Source organism: Theobroma cacao, chromosome 5 (assembly GCF_053813885.1).
Source record: "Theobroma cacao isolate CCN51 chromosome 5, ASM5381388v1, whole genome shotgun sequence".
Classification (NCBI taxonomy): domain Eukaryota; kingdom Viridiplantae; phylum Streptophyta; class Magnoliopsida; order Malvales; family Malvaceae; genus Theobroma; species Theobroma cacao.
The window spans coordinates 29,911,151-29,933,081 of NC_142643.1; the positions used below are offsets into that span (position 1 = coordinate 29,911,151).

Sequence of the window (21,931 nt, forward strand, 5' to 3'; positions counted from 1 at the left end):
ACTGTAATCACATTACATCCATTGGTTGTAATGTGATTGCATTACAATCTTACATTGTAATGGTATGTTACAAAACAAACACTGCAATGTAATTTAATTGAGCACATTATAAAAAATCTGACTATACATTCCTCGTACCAAACGCATCCTTAAATACATGAGAATCAGAATCTAGTGGAAATAAATTCTATGGTGTAATATAATAACATAAAATCTGAATGTAAACCGATGCATAAAACCTTTGAGATTAAATTTAATTAATGAAAATCAGAATGTAATGGAAGGGCGAATCCTTCCCCTTCCACAGCCCTATCTATCTAGCTGTCCTATGCATTCTTTTTGTCTCATTTATATCTAAAACATAGCCATACATGGAAATGAGGTACGACCTCGCCTGTGGACGAAAAGGACGTAGGTGAGGGAAGACAGAGAGGATAGCAAAATAATTAAAAAAAACGTGGTAATTGATTTGTATTTTTGGAAGGAGAAAGAATGGAACAACTAGAAAAGGACATGTAAAGATAAGAAAAGAGACAGACGGTATCGAATGATAAGAGGATGAGTCGCTGGAGATGCTTTACCGGTCGCGTGCAACGGATTACTTTCTGTCTTTTCTTTTTCCTGATTATAGTTATATATGATATGATATTTGGTCCAAGGTGGTCCTTCTCCTTCCTACTTAGAAAGCATTAATAATAAATAAATACAAGACAGAAAGTGAAAGGAATTGGGCAAAATGGGAAACGTATCTCTCTCGTGATTCCGTGGGCAGCCAATAACACATATTGGTTGCCTCCCTCCCTCAAGCGGTTGGTTTGGGTCTTATAAATTGCAACTCGCAAGCCACAAATAACAAGGATATAATTACTTCAATTTGTTTCTATTGTCTGCTTCTGCAGAGACAAATGGGGAAAATGGCAAGTGAAGCGTTTTTTGTTGTTGTTGTTGTTGCTGCGGCTGCGGCGGTAGTGTTGGCCAATGCGTTGCCGGTGAGGAGCGAACGTGGGGGCGTGGAGAAGGATGAGGTGAACATATGGCCAATGCCGGCGTGGGTGAGTCACGGCCGCGGCCATCTTTACATGAGCAATGATTTCGTGCTCTCCACAGAGGGGAGCGGCTATGGGGATGCGTCTGGGATACTCAAAGACGCATTCCACAGAATGCTTGCTGTCATCAAACTGGATCATGTTGTTGATGCCAATTTTTCTGCATTGCATGATCAACCTCTGCTCCAGGGTTTGCGTATAGTTATTAGCTCTCCAAAGGACCAGGTTCCTCCTTCACTCTCTTTTATTATTATCTATTTCTATTGTCTTCACCCCCTTTTTCCCAGAAAAATGATCACTTCACCCCTTACCCATTACCCATTTTTAGGATTTCTTTTTTGTGCTTTCTGTTGACAAAAGAAAATTAAAACTAAAAAGAAAAAGGTTTGAGATGACATATATTCGAATACAAATTAAAGTTCTTTCCTTGTCTGAGAATGTTGTGTTGTACACAAGACACAGGTCAAAGATTTATGCTGCAAACGCTGATAACGAAGTTATAAGTTACTATTACGATTGGTGGAGCCTTTGATTTAAGACGGTGATTAATGTTTATTTGATTTGGAGTAATTCCTTTGTGGTTTTGGTTGCAGCTACAATACGGCATTGATGAGTCGTACAAATTGATGGTCCCGTCACCAGAAAAGCCAGCTTACGCCCATCTTGTGGTAGGCCTAACCAATCCTATTTGTGCCATCTTTTCTTTCATTTATTTATTTTATTGTTTATATTTTTGGGAACTCTTGGATGAAGGGATGCACTTATATCACATATGGTTGAGCTAAGTGCTCAAAGTGCATTTGTGTCATCCACTTAAGTCATAAGTCATTGCAACAAACACCTACTTAATAATTTCAGAATCACCCCCTCCTTCTGTTTCCTTCAAATCGTTCATTATTTATGTTAAGTCAGTATCGTTGGGTGACCGATTTGACAAATCTTTAAGCTGTCAGGAAATGGCTCCAGTTTTATATTTACGTCCGAGCAATGTAATTGTTGACTTTTAACTTGATATTCTGAGGACTTTCATTGACCTTTCTTAAATTAGTATTTTATGGATTGCTACTCCATCACATCATATAAAATCACTTACCATAGCCTTATACACCAACTTTATGGGTGTGTTTTCCGGAAGGATTATGCCTTTCCAGTACCTTTTCTTTTCTCTTTCACAAGAGGCAAATTACAAGTATCTACCCAAAGGTTAGGCTTGATATGAGGTTGTGTGCTAGACAAAATTCCAAAATATTGGTTGTTTAAATTCACTAGTTTATTTGAATTAACCGCTAATTATAGAATCAACTCAATCCTGTTACAAAACAATGCAGGCGCCGACGGTTTATGGTGCTTTACATGGCCTTCAGGTTAGTGCTAGTATAATTCTTGTTGCTACGTTGTCATTGTTCTTGACTTTATTGTAAATTCAAAATTCTTAGAAATATGTGGCTTGTCATACAACGTTGCAGACATTCAGCCAATTATGCCATTTTAACTTTACAAGCAGGGTCATTAAAGTTCACATGTCCCCATGGACTATCATTGATCAGCCAAGATTTTCTTACCGAGGCCTCTTAATTGGTGCGATGCTTCACTTCTATAGCATGTTTAAGTGGTTCATGGTCTTGATTTCCTTTGAAACTATGATATCTATTTTTGACTTACATTGAAATAATTAGGGGCTTATTTATGTTATTTTGCTTTAGCTGTTAGCTATAATTAAAATATATTGTTTTACTGCCCATTTTGGCAATTCTATATCTTCAGCAACCAGCAAGATGAAAGATGGAATAGCAGTTAAGCTGCCGATCTTCATGGGTTTGAGAAAATTATACCAAGAAAAGTCTTTTTTTTTTATCCTGTTTTCTGTTTCAATACAATGTTTTGACTTTTTTGATGTGCAGATACATCTCGTCACTATCTGCCATTGCCAGTTATTAGGAAAGTTATTGATTCCATGACCTATGCAAAGCTGGTATGTAATGCATTAATAACAAATTTCAACTGGAATATTTTTCTCCTCCTGATTGTTTTCACCAAGTGGAGATTTGTTTAATACAACAGAATGATATTAAGCCTAAATGCAGTAACTGCTTCTTGCTTTCACACAGAATGTATTGCACTGGCACATTGTAGATACAGAGTCTTTTCCTTTGGAGATACCTTCATATCCCAAATTGTGGAATGGTGCTTATTCAACTTCAGAACAATATTCAGTGGCTGATGCTGCTGAAATTGTGAGGCATGTGATTTACCTCTTTCTCACAGGATTCAAATAATAATTACTACTCTGATAACTTTGATTCTTTTTGATATGTTTATTTTTAATCTTTGCAGTTTTGCTCAAAAAAGAGGAATAAATGTATTGGCTGAAATTGATGTTCCAGGACATGCTCTCTCATGGTAGCATAGGCTTTCTCCATTTTTAAAGCATATTCTTCTTATTGCTAGTAAATATGCTTTATTTCACAAATAAGCATTACTTTATAGTATATGAAGATGCTAATTTTTGTGCCTATCATAAAGGTTTGGAAATTTTAATTAGTGCTCTTTAAAATGATGGAGATATCAGGCTCTAATATCTTATTTAGTGAATGAAAGTTACAAAAAGTAAAAACTTAAGCTTTCTGATAATTGAGCAAGGACTTTAGGCTGGTAATTTAACTATGATTACCTTAACATAGGTACTCTTGAGGTGGAGAATGCTGAAGAATTTATTGAGGATGCATGGTACAAAATTGTGCGCAATGGATAAATTTACAGTTTTAGGTTTGCAGAATGCAGAGGAGAGTTTTCTATAGTGCGAGGATTATTGATACTGGCTCAGATACAAGGAGGGGTGGGATTTGAAAGAATATGTGTTGTAAAGAACATGGAAATTATTACATAAGCAGGAGAAGAATTGAGCTAAGAGAATTAAGGTCTAGGTAAGTTTGTAAGTTTCAGCTATTTAGAATGCAAGATAGATAGATAGATATACAGCCCTTAGATAAATCTTAATAATAATTACATGGGAATTTTAGGCCATATAATTGTTGGATATTTGGAAAAGCCAAATGAGAAGAATATTCTTGATAACTTACTGCTATAGTTTTTAATTGTAGTCCTATGGTTCTTGAACTACTAGTAGCAATATTCTGGTAACTTGACACTTTTTGATGTCACAACTTCCCATCTATGCTTTCTTTCCCCAAGAAGGTGAAAAGAACTAGTGAAAAGCACACTTCTAGAAAGTGCATGATCTTGAAATTTCTTTAAAATTAGCAATGATTATGGGTTACATCTTTCCTTTTTTATTGAAGAATGAATGCTGGCTGACAGTACTTGCAGCAACAACCAAATGTACTTGCAGTAAGCTCAGCTAAATTAAGGTCATTTTTTTTTTTTTTTGTAGTTTACTCCTTTGTCAGAAGTGATAATGATGGGATATGATCAAAGTTATGGAAAATTGATTTTGTTTCTGATGGTTAATCAAAACATCAAGGCTGGGGATTTAACTATACATTAGGGAAGGTTTTTAGGTGGGAAAATTGAAGATCATATTTAGGTGTAAATTGGGAGTTTCAGCAGCTGATATTTTGCAACTTTAGATCCCCAGAACATCCAATGTGCTAGTGGCGGTATTGGTTGTTCCTTCTCTATTTTAGCTAGTATATGGAAGTTAGAGGCTACTTCTTCTTTGAGCTTCTCCAGCTTTGCATTTGCTGTCAGTTGTTCTCATGATAGCTAGACTCAACAACTCCCTAATCTTGGGTAGAGAGAATTGTTGATGAATCCTGCTTGTTTTACCACATTTTTCCTTCACTAGATAACTAAAAAGTGCATCATTTCATCTCTTCTAGAAGAAATAAGAATAGTTTCAATTATCTTATTAAAAAGTCATGGTACAACTTAAACATAGAAGGAAATTCTAAGACCAGGACAAGCAATTTGAGAGAAAGTTGCATGCAATAATATGTGGTTTTCTTGCCAATTACTACAAGAGAATTGAAACTAAACAGCAATTGCTCACAGCACCACCATCAGTTTTGTCAAATGTTCCATTTAATTATGAAGATTGATGACCCAAATTATACTAAAATATATTTTCAACAAACCCAACTATCTATGTGGTTTCGATGACCCAAGTTATAATAAAATGGTAGCTCTTGCATATTAAATATATTCAAAAATACTTGTAATATAGATGCAAGCAACAAACACAAATATACAGATATTGCAAGATGGAAGTCATGGAGTGTGTCCAAAAATTATTTGCTGTATATTGGCCTTCTCTTATATTGTTTGGATTAACTTTGGTTTTAATTCTTTAGGGGGACTGGTTATCCTTCTTTATGGCCGTCTAAGGACTGTCAGCAGCCACTTGATGTCAGCAATGAATTTACATTTAAAGTAATAGATGGAATTCTTTCAGGTGATCTCCCTACTTTCCCCTCAATTCATTACTTTTATTATGAAATGACTCAGCATATTTTCTTTCTTATATAGAACAACATGAAAGGAAATTCAACTAATGACATTGGAATTTTTGTTTCAGATTTCAGCAAGATCTTTAAATTTAAATTTGTTCACTTGGGAGGGGATGAAGTTGATACAAGTAAGTTAAATCATACTATCTTATAATTCCTACTGATGTTATTATCGATATTGTCAATCATGCTAATTATTACTTTTGGTTTGAGGCTTTTTTTGGGATAAAATTATTTTCTTCATAAAAATCTTTGAGGTAGATGAAGGTAACCTTTTCATAGGAGTACTTAGATATTCTTGATTTATTTTGTTGCATACTTCAAACTGTGTTCTTAGCATTTCTTGAAGTTGTTGCTTTCTATTAGCATAATTCACATCAACTCATTTCAATTGCTTTAAATGTTCAACCAGAATGGAAAAGGTATTTTGGTCAAGCTTATGTTAAAAGTCTAAACGAACATTCTGTGACCTAAAGCTGCTGCATGATCCTTATACCCCAAATTCTCTGATAATATATGACATCGAAAATATAATGTTTTCTCAAGTTCTTGTGTTTGGCCCAAAGCTGTTGACCCTTTGTTCCAAGCTGTGGTAATGGCCCCAAAATGAAAAAAAGTGAAGAAAATGAGAAATTAACAAAGATGGTAAAATGGAAAGGGTTTCATTCTAGATATTTTGGGTTTTTATATTCTCATGAATAGTTTCCCTAAGTGACAACTTTGTAAGGAACCTAGCCTCTATATTATGTATGTTGATAGATTTTGACTTCCTAGTGTTGGGATAAGCTGTGCAAATCAGTATCAAGTGTAGCGGATATTTAAAATTTTTCCCTCAAGCAAGATCAACAATAGTTGTTTAATATAAATAAATCCTAACTAGTTGGCAGAAATTTTTACTTTAAAGCCTTCAATGTTGAAATCAATAGGCAATTCAAAAAAGATGTTGAAAACTTCTCCCCACAGAGTTAAGTTGTTGCAAACCTTAAGTTGTCCAAGCGTCTAGCTTCTAATGGTGATCTACACATACTTCAAATAGAATAATACCAATGGTGGTTAGGGGTTTGCTTTTGCTGCTAAATTTAGTGCTAGTTAGGATGAGGCTAACCAGGTTTCTCACTTCCCAAGGGAAACCAAAAATCAAAAATGGAAGAGGAAGAAAAGGAGAAGTCGTCTATATTGAAGGATACAACACCAAAATTGATGCCTAGGGTATCACACTAGAAGCCACCAATATCCAGGGATAAGGGGTTGCTTGGCTGCTGAAATCTCACCTCTCAATTCTCAATTGCTTCTTAGGGTTTTGTATGCCAATTGCAATGCCTTAAAATTCCGCATAAATATCTTATTCATAGGCAAATATGCTAATCCTATTCCCATTTTTCCTTGACAAAATTGAACTTATTCAATTAAATCCTTGAAGTCTATATTATACCTCTTTTCAATTAAGTTCAACTTAATTCCCAATTTTATATTTTTACATTAAAATCCTTAATCTGTGACCCATTAGGTTTTGCATATGGTGGCAATAAATATGCATTATAATTAGTTTGATAAGGGATAGGTGAATCAATCATATTGCATTTTTCATCCATTCGGTAATTGATTAATTCATATTTATAAGTCAAGATTAACATCTAGAATATGCCATGACTATGTAAATATTTAGAAGAGTCAAAAGAGGTTTGACTAAATCCTTCAGTACTCAGTTTATCAATGTATTTTAATCACTTTTCATCTAATACCTTGATAAGATATAGAGCACAATTTAGTGTCTACTCTATGTCTGTCTTTATCATTCTAGATCTTGCAATCTTTTTAACTCATTAATGATATTAAAAACTCATTTTCGAATCTTAATTCAATTTTGGCCAAAGATTTGATTGAGCTAAGTCATGTTAAGAGTCAATGGGATATCTCTCTTAAATCACGTTGGCTGATATATCTTGTATCTATCATTTATATATTTTCATATGGTTCATGTTATACTTAATGTATACTCTATTGTATATCCTTGGTTAGGACTACCTAGGTTAATATCACAAAATATTAATCCCCACATAAGATAACTTGAAAATTTTAAGTCTAAGGATTACTTTCAAAACTAACACATGATAATGTTTTCATAAACACTTGAGTGATATATCAAATAGAATTCTCATAGTGGGTCATGTTCAATGAACTTATTATTGTAACAAGCATCCTTATATTAGTTTCAAATATCTCAATACTTCAACCTATGAAATTAATTGTTTACTTCATAAGTAAGAGACATAATATATGCTAATTTCTTAGGTTATATTATTGCTATGTCTTGATAAAGTATTGACTAAGAATCGTTTAGGAGCAATGCTTTGATACAGTGAGTATTTCATAATTAGAACATATTATAGCGGATAAACTACATTGACCTCCTTAAGTTTTTGACCATAATTACACGCAGGTTCATTAGTATTAAAAATGGACAGTCCTCCCCAAAAGAATGTTTTTGCTAGACACATAAGTCTTGCTGTTAGTCAACTGTTGATGTTTCCGTTAATTTAATGATGGGGAAATATTTTGAGGACAATTTTTCTCTTCATTAATTTTAAAAATTACCAAAGTATATAAACTAATTTTTCTTTTTTTTTTCAAAAAAAAAAAATCTCTCTACCCTACCCTTCCTTTCTCTTAGGCAAGTCAGCGGCTTTCCCTTATGCCGCCGGTCACCCAATGGTCGGATTTGGCCGTGGAATGCCAGACCCAACCAAATATCCGCAGATCACACTCCTTTGGTGGAGCGCAATCTCAATGCTCCCCCTCCCCTAGGGGAGCATCTCTCAGGCTGTAGCCACACTTCCCCTCCCTTATGGGAGTGCCGATCGGGGGAGAGGGGAGCACGGCCAGATCCAAGATCGCACTCCCCTAAGGGAGTGTGAACTGGGGAGATATAGCTGGATCTGGCATTCCACAGCTTGATCCTGCGGCAAGGTGGCTGACTGGTGTAAGTGAGCACTGTTGGCTGGCTTAAGAATAAAAAATATAGTGAAAAAGGAAAAAAAAAGAAGGGGGGTATTTTAGACATTTCACTTTTACCCATTAACGCTGTTTACACGTTTGGGGTGGACTGTCCATTTTGAATATTAATGGACTTGCATGTAATTACGGTCAAAACTTGGGTAGGTCAGCGTATTTTACCCTATTATAATTCTTATGCAAAATATATTAACTTCAACGGCTTTATCACCTAGACCTCTATTGAGTAACATGACAATTAACTGAAATTCTAAACTCTCTCTAGACTAAGCTCTAAGGTAACCTCTTAAGAGGTAAAAAATTGTTGCTAGCACTCTCGTCTTCATAGAATGGTCTCTGGTTCATCATATCAATATCAAACAAGTTGTCTCCAGAACATAGCTTATGAAAGAGGGCAAGAGGCACATATCTTATGGACTTATTCATCATTTTCTAAACATTATTCTTCACAATATGTTTTATATAATTTTAAGTTTGTCATTTTACATTTATATCTTAACAATTTCAGGTTAATAGTTTATTGATCGGACCACTTGTATTTCTAATTTCAGGTTGTTGGACCACAACTCCTCATATAAGCAAATGGTAAGAAGTTTAATATTGCACAATTGAATGAAAATGACTATTTATTCTGATTTTTTGTTTATTCTGCATTACAAACTTTATGGAAACTAGTTTTAAACCGGTGCGATGCATGAACATTCAAATATATATATCAATAATTTCATTTAGAATATAAGTTATCAAATTTATAAAGAAACCATAATTTATATATCTCAATTTTTTTTTTCAATTTGGTATATCTCAATTAAGTAAGTGAAAAAATTGACACTGAAGATAAATATGTAACTTTTATCTTATTTATTATTTATAAAATCAAGTAAATGTCATGAATCTCAAACTTTTTTCAACAATCGATTCTTTTAAATTAACATAAACTTGGTTCCATTAGGTCTCATACTCTTCTTGGTTTTCATTGAGAAGAACATTCCATGTGATTTTCGTTGGGTTTTGATAAGTTTTCATGCATCTTTTGCATTTCTTCAATTGAAAATTTTGAAACCATTTCTTTCGCAAAAAATTGGGGTTTAGGGTTTTGGAAAAACTAGTTCAATGTTGATTAAGTCTTTTAAAAGTATATTTTGGTTCAAGTTGATAATGACACTTGAAAGTAAGCTTTGTTCAAGTTTGTTCAAATTTTTTTTTTAAAGTATATGTGCCATCATGTGAAAATAAAACCAAAAATTAATTTAGATGTGAAGATGAAAGATAAAAATGTAAATTAATTTCTTTTCAAAACAAAATGGAGAAAAACTTGATGAGCTAACATAAAAGACTAAAAACTTGAAAAGTAGAAACATTTTTGTAAATACTTTTTTAAATATTTTTTTCATAACAAACCATAATTAATTTTCATGTAGTATTTTAGTTTAATAGCTAACGTAGTCCATATTAGAGGTGTCCATCAATCAAGCCTCGCTTTTCAAGTATCAAGCCCAAGGTTGGTCTGACTCGTCCATTTATATACTACTTTATTATTAATGAATAAAACATTATGTTATATTATTATTTTAATATTCTAAAATATTTTTATAATTAAAATTATAGAAAAATATAATACTTATTAATATAATTATATACTCGTGTTGGGTCGGGTTGGGCCTGCTCATGGGCTTGATGAGCAGTTCAGCTCATAAACACCTTTATTCATAGTTTATAATTTATAGTTTGAAAATGTCCATGTGTCATGTTGGGTCTCCCTTTTCAAACAAAAATTTAATATTTATTAATAAAATAAAACAGTCAAGTTGGGCTGGCTTGGCCTGCAGGCCTAGGTGAGTAGCTCGGCCCATGGACACCTTTAGCTCATAGTTTATAGTTCATAATTGAAAAAGAAACTTTATTGTCAAGATTAATATAATACATAATAATTTGACAAATATGTTGATGAAACTAATAGAAAAGATAAAAACTTGAAAAGTAAACATTAAACAATTGAATTAAACACAAATATTAGAAAAAAATTAATTAATCAACCTTAAACACAAATTTTTTATTGATAAGTAACCTTAAACACAATTAAAAAGTAGTTGACCAACGAAGAAACAAAGAAATTGATCAAATAAAAAAAATATTTGAATAAGAGCATAAAAAAAAATGTATTGAGGTCACACTCTTTTGGACCTAAGCATAACTAATATCCAGCACAGCTAAATGGAAAAAGAGCATAAACCAAATGAAAAAACAAAACTCACAGCAAATCTAAATGTAACAGTAGTACAAATAAAGCCAAATGGAATGCTTTATGAAACAAATAAATGGAGCAAATATTTATTCACAGAAACAAAAAAAAAAAAAGAGAAATAAAATGCAGAAAAAATAGTGAAGCATACCTTCAAACCCATATTCTAACCCACATAGTGGAGTCCTATATATAGTAGTCAAAATAAGTGTACACGGTAAGAATATTGAAGATTTAAAACGGAATAAATATAACTAATTTAGTTGGAATATTTTATTTTTATTTAATATGTATCAAGTTAAATCAAATTCGCTAATGAGAGGACATATAGCACATATTCAAGCTATTTTCATGTCAGAAAGGTAGGGCATGCACATAACACTTTTTGTTTTTGCCAAAAAGTTTTGTCTTATATATATATTTATATTAGATGTTACTACTGTTCTTTTTCAAAGATTTATCTTGCTTATTGTTGTTCTCAGATTGTCCACCTAGGAAAATTTGTGATGCCATTGAATGGTTGAAAGAGAAGGTTTTCTGTCCATATCTTTTAGTAGTTTTTGATGTAACATTATTTTAGCCTACCTCAACTCGTGGGAAGAGTCTTAGTTTGTTGTTGTTATAACATTATCTATTTCATCAATTTCCTTTGCGTTCCTTTGATGCATTCAGTACCACCTAAAGCTGCCATTGCTTAAATTACTTCATACTTGTTCTGTTGTTGTTGTTGTAATTACTACATGAACGTCATACTTCTTAACTTCTTTTATTTAATTCCATATGATTCATCGTGGCATGATATTTATTGTGTTCCCAAAATCTATATCATCTAGAAGGCCTCTTACTCTCTTTGCTGGTTGGTTTGCAGGTTAAAAAAGAATGGTATGAATGAATCTCAAGCATATCAGTACTTTGTCTTGCGAGCACAAAATTTAGCTTTGTCCCATGGATATGAAATTGTTAACTGGTATTCATCCTCTAGACTATTTAGTCAGACAACAATTTTTTACATCCTATTCACGTATAGAATATAACAGGGAGGAGACCTTCAACAACTTTGGCAATAAATTGAGCAGGAAGACTGTGGTTCACAATTGGTATGTCATACTCTTTATAACTCAAACCTGGAGAATTTTTTATGCATTATGTCATTCTATAGACCTGGTGCGGCTTCTTTTTGCAAAGAGAGCTTTTTTCAAAAAAAAAAAAGAATTCAAAGCATGTTGTCTGTTTTTCTTCCCCTTCGTTGCAGAGAAGTACTCTATAGTTCTATACTGTATATAAAAGTAGTTTTAAGTTGAGAAGTTTTTGAAGACAGAATACCATATTGCAACTTAAATCTACCAAATGGAATTTATCATTTTATAAGGGTAAAATTATGCAATTAGTCCATATACTCTATCAAAGTGGTGGATTTAATCCCTGTACAATAATTTGTAAAAATTGAGCCCCTGTATAATAATTTGTAAAAATTGAGTCTTTGTACTTTCCAATTGACAATTGTTAACGGTGTTAAAAATTTTCTATTATCTAATAATACCATGTAGGAAAAATAGCATTAACAGTTTAATTGATAAAATCTTGTGCACCACCAACAACAAATGTGTATGAATTACAATAAGTATGTCTTACTACACTTTTATGTGGGGATGTAATTGAGTTGAGCCAAGTCGTTACAATGCCAAGCTTGAGCTCGGCTCAATCTTGATCAAGTTATAATTTTTTCCCTCGAGTTCGACTCAATTACTGATTGAGCTACTTAGACTCAACTCCATTAGTCTTGACTATCATTAACGTAAAGTAAGAAACTTAAAACTTGACTAGGGCTCAAGTTTAAATTCAAAACACAAAAAAAGTTAAAATTTAATAAGTAATATCATATTTTATCTATACATAGATAATACTCTTCCTATTTCAAATTGAATATCCACTTTTCAAATGGCACAAAATTTTAGGAATAAAACATGTTCTTTACTTTGCCGCTTTTGTCCTTAAAAGTTGTAAACGTTAGAGGGGATCACCTGGAATTAGTATTCAAAGAAGGGAAGCATTGGAAAAGTGTTTTTCATTTTGAAAAATGGATATTATTTTGAAATATCCTAAAATAGTAAAGTAGACATTTAATTTAAAATGGAGTGCATATTAAAAAACATGAAAACTTGATGAGTTTTGCAAGTCACATGAGTTGTATATTGTGCTCGAATTTGGCTTGAGCTATTACTTCAGTGGTACCAGCTTGAGCTTGGCTTGATAGTGAACAAATCAAACTCAAGTATTCATCAAATTGAGCTTGAATAGCTCATGAGTAGCTCAATTTGCTGACACTCCTACTTTTATGGTTTTAAAATTTCATTTAAAATTAATAAAGTTGAAATATTGTTTTCCAAATACAAAAAGTTATTAGAAGTTAGTAATGTTGCTTGTGTAATATGATTCATGTGCAATTGCATGTAGGGTATCTTGTAGACTGAGCAAAGCATGGGCATGTTTTTTGAGCCATGACTTGTTTCTTGGGGCAGGATGGTACTGGAAGCCTCAATTCTTATTTGTGCCCTCTAGTGATTGTTAAAAAGGGTCTGGTAGATGGTAGTTGAAGCTTCTGTGCATGTGCATTTTCTTCTTAACAAAAAAAAAAAGAAAAATAATAATAACAATAAAATTAAAAAGCCTTTCTGCGTGCATTTTATTTTCATTATTTCCAGCAACTGTTTAAAACTATGGATTGTATCAACTGGTTCATCAGGAATCAGTTACTTATCCAGTTCAAAGCACACCTGCCGACTAGATTAGGTCAAGGGCCTGTTGGAATTGGCATGGTCAAATTAACGGACTGGTTTTAATTTATAAAAATCAAATTTGATTACAATTTTACTTCTAAAATTTTTTTGGAAGTTGGGTCATTTGAACTATGATCCTCTTAATTGTTATAAAACAATTAAAACTTGAGCTAAACAATCATTTTTATTGTTAGCTTTTTAACATGTTAATACCTATGTCATCTTGTTCCTAGGACAGGGTACTACTAGATAACTTAATTTTTAGTTGTACCCCCATCCATTGACATTAAAAAGGGTCTAGTAAAAGGTGGAGCCTTTGTGCATGCATTATATTTTGCATTCTTATACAGCAGTTGTTTAAAAAACAGATTGGACGAGCTGGTTCTATCAGTTGAATTGGGATCAATTGCTTGTTCTGTTTGGAACACAACCATCACCTTATATATGGTCAAAAATCTGTAAAAGGTTGAACCGGACTGGATTGGTTTGATTTACAAAAATCAAATTTAAACTGCTTTTTAGAAATTTTATAAGTTGTAAGGTGTGAACTCTTACCTCATTCAATTTTTAAAGAACAGTTAAAACATTCGAGCTAAAAAAGCATTACTCTCAATGTTCTTGTCAAACCTATTGGATCTAGAAATGGTCTCCCAAATGGTTATTTGTCCAGTCTAACTTTAGAAACATTTAAAATTTTAGATTCCTTGTTTATACTGCATATAATTTACTTGGAGTGATGGCATGTCAATGCTGTAATATATATTGCTTGATCGAAGATTTCAGGTGGGTTAAACTTTTGCTTAAGGTTTCTTTGGCAGGCTTGGTGGTGGTGTTGCTCAACAAGTGGTTGCATCTGGGTTAAGGTGCATTGTAAGCAACCAGGACAAATGGTACTTGGACCACTTGGACACTACATGGCAAGAATTCTATGCAAATGAGCCTCTCACAAATATTACAAACTTGAAGCAACAGAAATTAGTTATTGGAGGGGAGGTATGCATGTGGGGTGAACGCATTGATGGTTCCGATATTGAACAAACCATATGGCCACGTGCTGCAGCAGCTGCAGGTATTTAATATAATATCTTAACATTAGATTTCTTGCATACTATGTTGTTCTTGCTATACAAGAAATACAAATACCCTAGATTCCACCATTCTAAGGTGGAATTATTAGGTCAGCACCTGGAGCTCCCCTATGCAATATTGAGTATCTTCAGTTCTCAGAGGGAAAAAATGTTTTTGAAAAACATTTTACATACTTTCTTTCTTATTCCATGAACAGGATGAATTTTATTAGATTGGGGAAATACTTGTTGTTTAGACTACAGGAAAATGAACAACTACCAGTACATTAAGGTTTACGCAGGAAAGTAACTGCCAAGTATGATAGGTCTTTCCATCCTTCTGTTCTCTTCTTTTTACCCCTATATAGCTAGTGCAATTTTTAACATGCACTCTTTGTTTTTTAAATTATGACTAAAAATGCTGCCATGAGTTGTTTGAAATTCTGAAAAAATAGAAAATATTTAAAATGGTTTGGGGATGTGATTTATGTCATAAGCTTCCAAGCAACCAATTTCAACGACTTCTGGACAGTTAAATAGGCTGTAGGAGTCATGGGTGGGAATATATGGTGGGGCTGAATCCATTTTAGTAGAGTCATCGTCCTATGTTGCTTGTTATGTCTGCATATGAAGTTAATTTCACTGGCTTTTGTCTCTGTTGTGCTTAAAGGTAATTGTAATTAGTGCTTTATTATCAGAAATTATTTCTGGTTAGAAGCACCTTTAAATTTTATTGTTTAATACGGGATGAAATTATGCTTTATTTTTTGAAAGAATGCCCTTAGTAACATGGCATAGAGACTCCTTATTAACTTTAGTTTTAAATTCTATTGAAAATTCAGAAACCTAAACCGAAACTGAAGTATTGTCTTGATTTTCATCCCCCTAACCACATTCTTCCTTTCCCTATCGAAATTGAAGAGCGGCTGTGGACACCCTATGACGAGCTGGCAAAGGATCCAAGGCAAGTAACAGGAAGGTTGGCACACTTCAGGTGTTTACTGAATCAAAGAGGAGTTGCAGCTGCTCCATTAGCCGGACAAGGCCGTGCTGCCCCTGAAGGTCCAGGTTCTTGCTATGTGCAATAATTTGCTGAATCACTTGTTTCAACTGATTCCTGGTTGTTAATTAGGCATTGGACTGGAATAACTCCCATTTCTGTCTCCCTTACAATAATAGCCAATAGGGGATGCTTCTGGTAAAAGGTCAGATAATTCTATCAATGCAAGTCTCATTTTCCAATATGCAAGGAGGGAAAGAATGCACCGGGTGATGATCTCTAATAAAGCAGAGTTTGAATCTCTAGGGCTCATGATAAAGGCAAAAAAGATCAAACCGTCGAATGCCACGACCTTGTAAAAATATATATATAATTTAAGAATTGATTAATTATTATTTATTTAAATGTCATTTGTTATTTTATATGTACTCATGTGACGTAAATACGGTGTTAATGGAGATGGTTAAAAATACGAGATTTTTCCTAAGTATCATGTTACAATTGTGGCACACTTATTACGTGAGTGGGAAAGAGATTAGGTTATCAAAACATGGGTGGTTTACCTCCTAAATGCATGTGGGACCCAAATTCTATCTCCCTAGTAATATGAAAGAACATACATATTTTTAGTTCTTTATCATGTTTTGAGTTGTTTTCACTTGATTTATGATGCTAATCTCGAGTAATCCTTAAATCATTATTGGATGAAATTTTTATTTTTACTTTACTGTTCCCATCAAGTAAGTAGAAATAGAACGCAAAAACTTATTCCAAAATATAATCTCAGTGTTTAACACTTCGCCTAGCAATGGTTCCTTAGCAAGTGTTGGCTCTCAATGTAAAGACTCGTAAATGATTTAGACCCTAATCAACAAAACATAAGAGAATTTAGAGAAAGCGATATTTACATTTTAGCTTTCATATTTATTGCATTTTTACATTCACTTCTAAGACATTCAACGTTGCTACTAAAAGGTCCAACATTTTCCTACATTAAATTTTATTTACATTGCCAGCTTTGTGATCAAAACAAGAATATGCCCCAAACTTCACTTTCAAAGCAAAGAAAAATAGGTGATTCACAAAACTGTCTCACGATCTACCACGTTCCCATCATAATGTAAGACATGCTTGTACAGATGATCCCAAAAGCTGACAATAATACCAATGTTACTCAAGTTGGCATCGTTTGCAATCTTATATGCTTATACTTTTGTTCCGCGTTGAAGCGTCTTGCACTTTCTGTAAACCCTTTTGATAAAAGAAGCTTCAGTGCATCAACTCCCTCTTGCAAAGCAGTATCAATCTTGTCCAAAAACAAAGGCAAAGTACACAATGAAAATGACACTCCAAATTAGTATTAAGCTTAATCCATTTAAGTTTTAAACAATGTCTTTATCCTAAAAGCAATGCCTTTGGAAAACTAGGAATCAAATTAAAGACCAAGGGATCAACGAATAACAGGCGGAACGATTCAAACCCAAAATATGTTACAAAGCAAGGATGCATATGCAAAAGGAGATACACACCAAGGATCATGTAAACCTATATATGAGAATCTTTGTGTGCATACGTCTAAATGGTTTCTTCCCCTAATCTACATGTCAATAAAGAAGGCATACTTCACATCAACAGGGTGACACATCACAATGCTAGAACCCTTTTCCTTCATCAGTATCAAAATTATATTCTCACACTTTGAATGGAAAAAAAAGCTCTGGAATATCAGTTCGCATTGCAGATACATATTTAACTCAAAATACTTGTTTCAATTATAAGGAAATACTTTTCCTGCAAATTTATACCAAGAATTTTCAATGTATAGGACTATTGTCCTTGAGTTCATAATTTTTGGAATAAACCTTTATTTTCACCAGATTAGATCCAGAATCGACCTGCTGGGGCCAAAAATGGCCCCAACAGACCGGATTAAGCTGGCTGGCGCTGCATTCAATCCAGAGCAGACCAGCCAAATGGCCTCAATTTGAACATATTTGGCCAAGCCGCCGCCAAATAAAGCATTGGCAAGGGAGAGCTGGCCAGTTAGCAAAGTCTGGCAGTGGTGAGCTCACTGGTGACAAGGAAAAAGAAAAGCAAGGAAGTACAAAAAGAAAAATAGAAGAACTGAAAAAAAGATGTTTTTTAAATGAATTACCTCTTGCGCATATTAACTTTATTCAGCATATTTAACTGATTATTTTGCCAACTAAAACAAATTTTTAAGGGAATATTCCAAATCCTGTAACCCCCATGGCTTGACTGCACTAAATTTAGAGCACATAGCCTTTACTAAAAAAGCAATAAAAGTAGGTGGGATTAATTATATTTTTTTTTATAAAGTTTAAGTGCAAAATCAGGTATTATAATAAAACTTTTTCAGAACAAGATGTGAACACCTTAAAAATAAGTTAATTATAGTCAAGCATGATCAAGCACTGTATTAAATCTTACTCGTTCTCGAGCTGATGCATTAAACTTTTGCAGCAAAAATGCCTTAGGATCCATTTGACCAGGCGGCCTACCAATACCTAACAAACAAATCATGACAATTAAACTATTCAATGAAGAAATAGAGCAGAGATGAACTAGATCAAGTAATATTGGATTTCAAACTAACCAATTCGTAGCTGTGCAAACTCTCTGTTCCCACGAAAATGATAGATTACACTCTTCAACCTAGTAAAATAATCAATACTGAGCTAGTTTCCACAAGCAAAAGAAAAGCATTTCTAAAATAAAGAAAAACAAAACACACCACAAATACATAAATAAATATACAAGAATAGCCCACATCTTGCAAACTAAGAGAACATGGACATATACCAATATAGTGGCTAATACATTCAGAAATTTACTCCTCTTTCTCCTCCTTTATTTTTCTTTAATTGAACATGACATAACTTTTCAAAAAATCGTTCATATTCATTACATATCAATCCAATATCCAAGAATATTTTGTTGATATAAGGGTGTTAAGTCACATTGATTTGCTTGACATTTGAAACCTTACCGTTACAACTAATACCAAACAAGCACACCTTTTGATGCTAAAATGAATGATGCCTTGCAGTTAATAAACTAGTTGCAAAACTAGAACGGTTAGATTCAACAACAAACTTTGAATCAAGATCATTACAGTGAATATTAGACACAGATCTTAAAGACTCATATTACAAAGATTTTAATAAACAACAAAATCAAAGAAGCATGCACATGCACCAGCAGTGGCTATAGACATCTATCTGCACAAACACATGTTTGAACCATGTTGAGGAAATGACAAGCATCATTTCATTCAAAAAGCAACATACTGATTTTGCACCACTACTTTAGGTCCAGCAGCACAAAAACGTCAGCAGTAACCAATTCAGCAATTAAAGAAATGGCTTAAACAGTATTGACATACTAGGTATTGGAGACTGAGAACAGGGCAGAACTTCACTATCTTGCAGCCTGTTACTGTCTAGCTACGCTATGGTTGTGGAGAAGAATGTTGAAAACCTCAAGACCAATGCTAACTAGGGCAAAGAACAGACTGATGGCTGAGGCCTAGGCTCAGAACTAATTACCTCAAAGAGAGAACCACTTTTAACTAACAAGTTTTTTTTTTTTTTACTCGATATGATTCACCTAATGATATATACCATAGACATCAACGTCTTTGCCCCCTATTGTTCCTTTCCTCTTAACCACTTGAGGTGGGGAGCAAATGTTTAGCAAAAGAAATAGTAGAGGTTGAAACATTGCTTGTGCTGCGACAAAGCATTTTGTAAAGAGATAAGGAGAGGACTCAAGAAATTCAATGCAACTCTATATATAATGTTTTCTTAGGGTTAAGTACATAATATTCTCTATTCTTACCCATTATGGCTTCCGTGACCACCTTTGTTTTGAAGACGAAGCACTCCACATGGTAAGTCCATGTCATCATGAAACTACAACAGGAAAACATTACACGAGCAACTACGAAATGTTATCAATTATCTTTTGTGATAAACAAAACCATAATGAAGTATCAAAACCTTGGAGAGACATAAATGCCAGGGAATGGAAAACTTACCACAATCACTCGATTAAGGGGTAGCTTGTAGTAAGCTGCAAGTGGTCCAGTCTACAATTAATTTGCAAAAGAGAGCACAAGTTATTGCTAGTATGATGTCTATTAATGAAATTTCACACACGTATCATCGAACTACAGTCAATAACTTTTTAACCACAAAATTATTAGACATTTATCCTCCAAACAAATGATACAAAACAATCTACTGAGATCCTGACCAAACTAATTTACAAGTTTCCGCAAAAAAGATAGAGATTTACAAGGAATGGAGGAGTTTTTTCAATTCCCACTACATTAACCACTCCACCTCCCCCACAAACTCTTTTTCTTTTAAATAAATAAGCCTCTTTAAATTACAATCTTTAATCAGGATGTTTAACCCATATAAGTTGACATCACTTTATTAAAGTGATGAATTGTTATTGTTTGCCCTTTCCAGCTTAACTTTTAAGGAAGATTATTTGTTAACTGGTAACATCAGAGAATTCTATTGCTCACTTATTCTACAACAAAATGGAATAAATTTCACACTTCTAAATAAGGTCTTACTTGTTGAATTATTTGTAATTTCCCCAAAACTCAATGATAAAACAAAGAAGCACATAAAAGGTGCAATGATGCAGCGATGCACCAAATAAGCCATGAACGTTGCAGCTCAAAATACGAGAGCTCCTCCTTAGAAAACAAAAATTGAAAAACTTGATGGCAAAGGGATTGGCTACTGATCCATCAAAAACCGGATATAGGTGGAAAGGCTGCAAAAGCCAAATACTTTTCCAATTTGTTGTGCAGAGTTAAAAGCTAAACATGTCAAATGACCAAACAAGAAGCCTTGTGTCTCTATAAAAATCAAGATTGTGACACTGAAATGTTAGGCATTAAAGAAACCAATAGGCAAACAAAAGTAAGCCATTGAAAATCTTCAATTAAAAACAATGGAAAATAAGAATGTTCAATGATTATCCTCGATTCCAGCCCTGTCTTATAAATTATGAAATATTGCTAGTGCAGAAGGCATTTTTTGATTGTTTCTTCATATATCAAACATGAAAAAAGCAAGTTAACAGTAGCAAACAAATTTAATCATTGTTATATGGTTCTGTATTGTGATTTTAAGAAACCAATAATCGCAGGAATGAAAATGCTTTGAACATGCTAAACTAAGAAATAATATGTTCAAAGCGCTCACGGATTCACCACTCAAGTTCATGTAAGTTTGAGGCTTAGCAAGGAGAACAGCTGAATCACCCACAAAACCTGATAGTCATCAAAGAGCAATGATATTTCACATACACAAAAAAAACAGAAATTCTTTTAAAAAAAAAAAAAAAAGAAAAGAAATTGAAGAAGATGAAAGACCTTGTCCAAAGATAGCCTTGCAGTGAAGGGTATTCATTTCAATCCCTTGAGTTTCAGCAAATTTGTCAATCATCTCGAAACCCACCTGCTTCAAGTAAAATGGGAAGTTAAATACTGTTAAAAATGCTAAAAAAAGAAAAGAAAGAACTATGAGAAACTTGGCAATGTGCCGTACATTGTGTCTAGTTCCTTTATATTTATCGCCAGGGTTACCTAAACCCAAAAACAGCCATGGCCGTGGAGCACCGCTACAAAAGCATCGCCTAGTAATCATCTCTGTTTGATCATGGAAATAGTCTATGAGGAAAAAGAAAAAGAAATTATGAGAAAAAACAATGGGAGAGGGACTTGGAATGAGGCAGAGACCAAACGAAGGAAAACAACGAAACGTGCGAGGGAGAAAGGAACCTGGGAGAGGCCTGATTTCCCCTTTGCCACGCGGCTCGACGGCTAGACATTTCTGGCTGGGAAATGTAGGGAAAAAGAAAGGTTCGGTATGCGAAGTTCAAAAATTTTTTCACAAAAGTTTTTTATTTTTTTTCAAAAAAAAATTATATTGTTGACCATAAAATGTTTTTTCACCTGTCTCCTCTGAATCTCTAAAATCCATCACACTTCGAAAAATAGTATCCTCTTTTCGTGGGAATGGATGGCAACGGGTATCTATTATAGGGTACTTGTGGATATCTGATCTAGTTATATAAAATTAAGATATTTTATAATTAAATTTAAGCTAGATTCAAGTGGTAATTTCATTATCCGCATCGAGTTGGATACCATCTCTTAAATACTCAATATTCAAATCCGATTATGTTGATTTTTGAGTTTCTTAGATACCCGAACCTATACTTATTTATAAATTTGTTATTATTATTTATATAACATATAATAGATAATTAAAT

General features: G+C 33.5%; 2 protein-coding genes across 7 annotated transcripts; one reads left to right on the forward strand and one right to left on the reverse strand.

Annotated features, from left to right (window-relative positions):
- Positions 1–815: 815 nt before the first annotated feature.
- Positions 816–16,097, forward strand: HEXO3 (beta-hexosaminidase 3). Of its 4 annotated transcripts, none has more exons than XR_016026410.1 (15): positions 816–1,271; positions 1,640–1,714; positions 2,375–2,410; positions 2,513–2,624; positions 2,811–2,861; positions 2,948–3,018; positions 3,155–3,285; positions 3,381–3,446; positions 5,357–5,457; positions 5,581–5,640; positions 9,076–9,109; positions 11,635–11,733; positions 11,804–11,863; positions 14,349–14,612; positions 15,532–16,097. XR_016026410.1 is itself a non-coding variant. In XM_088806775.1 (15 exons), exons 1-15 carry the CDS (start codon positions 906–908, stop codon positions 15,458–15,460), a joined length of 1,521 nt encoding a protein of 506 aa, XP_088662901.1. In that variant the 5' UTR covers positions 816–905; the 3' UTR covers positions 15,461–15,587. The 4 variants fall into 4 exon arrangements, 3 of the variants coding, with proteins under 3 accessions (XP_088662901.1, XP_088662900.1, XP_017977315.2); XM_088806775.1 differs by having other exon boundaries at positions 14,362–14,612; positions 15,453–15,587; XM_088806774.1 differs by having other exon boundaries at positions 819–1,271; positions 14,362–14,612.
- Positions 16,098–16,497: 400 nt separating this feature from the next.
- On the reverse strand, positions 16,498–21,591 carry LOC18598701 (Peptidyl-tRNA hydrolase family protein). 3 transcript variants are annotated; one of them, XM_018122324.2, is made up of 9 exons: positions 21,438–21,591; positions 21,205–21,326; positions 21,030–21,114; positions 20,860–20,927; positions 19,671–19,721; positions 19,472–19,545; positions 18,228–18,286; positions 18,062–18,138; positions 16,498–16,916 (listed from the first exon to the last, which is right to left on the reverse strand). In XM_018122324.2, exons 2-9 carry the CDS (start codon positions 21,301–21,303, stop codon positions 16,785–16,787), a joined length of 645 nt encoding a protein of 214 aa, XP_017977813.2. In that variant the 5' UTR covers positions 21,304–21,326; positions 21,438–21,591; the 3' UTR covers positions 16,498–16,784. The 3 variants fall into 3 exon arrangements, with proteins under 3 accessions (XP_017977813.2, XP_017977816.2, XP_007028402.3); XM_018122327.2 differs by having other exon boundaries at positions 21,205–21,305; positions 21,438–21,583; XM_007028340.3 differs by having other exon boundaries at positions 21,205–21,305; positions 21,396–21,574.
- Between the last annotated feature and the right edge of the window lie 340 nt (positions 21,592–21,931).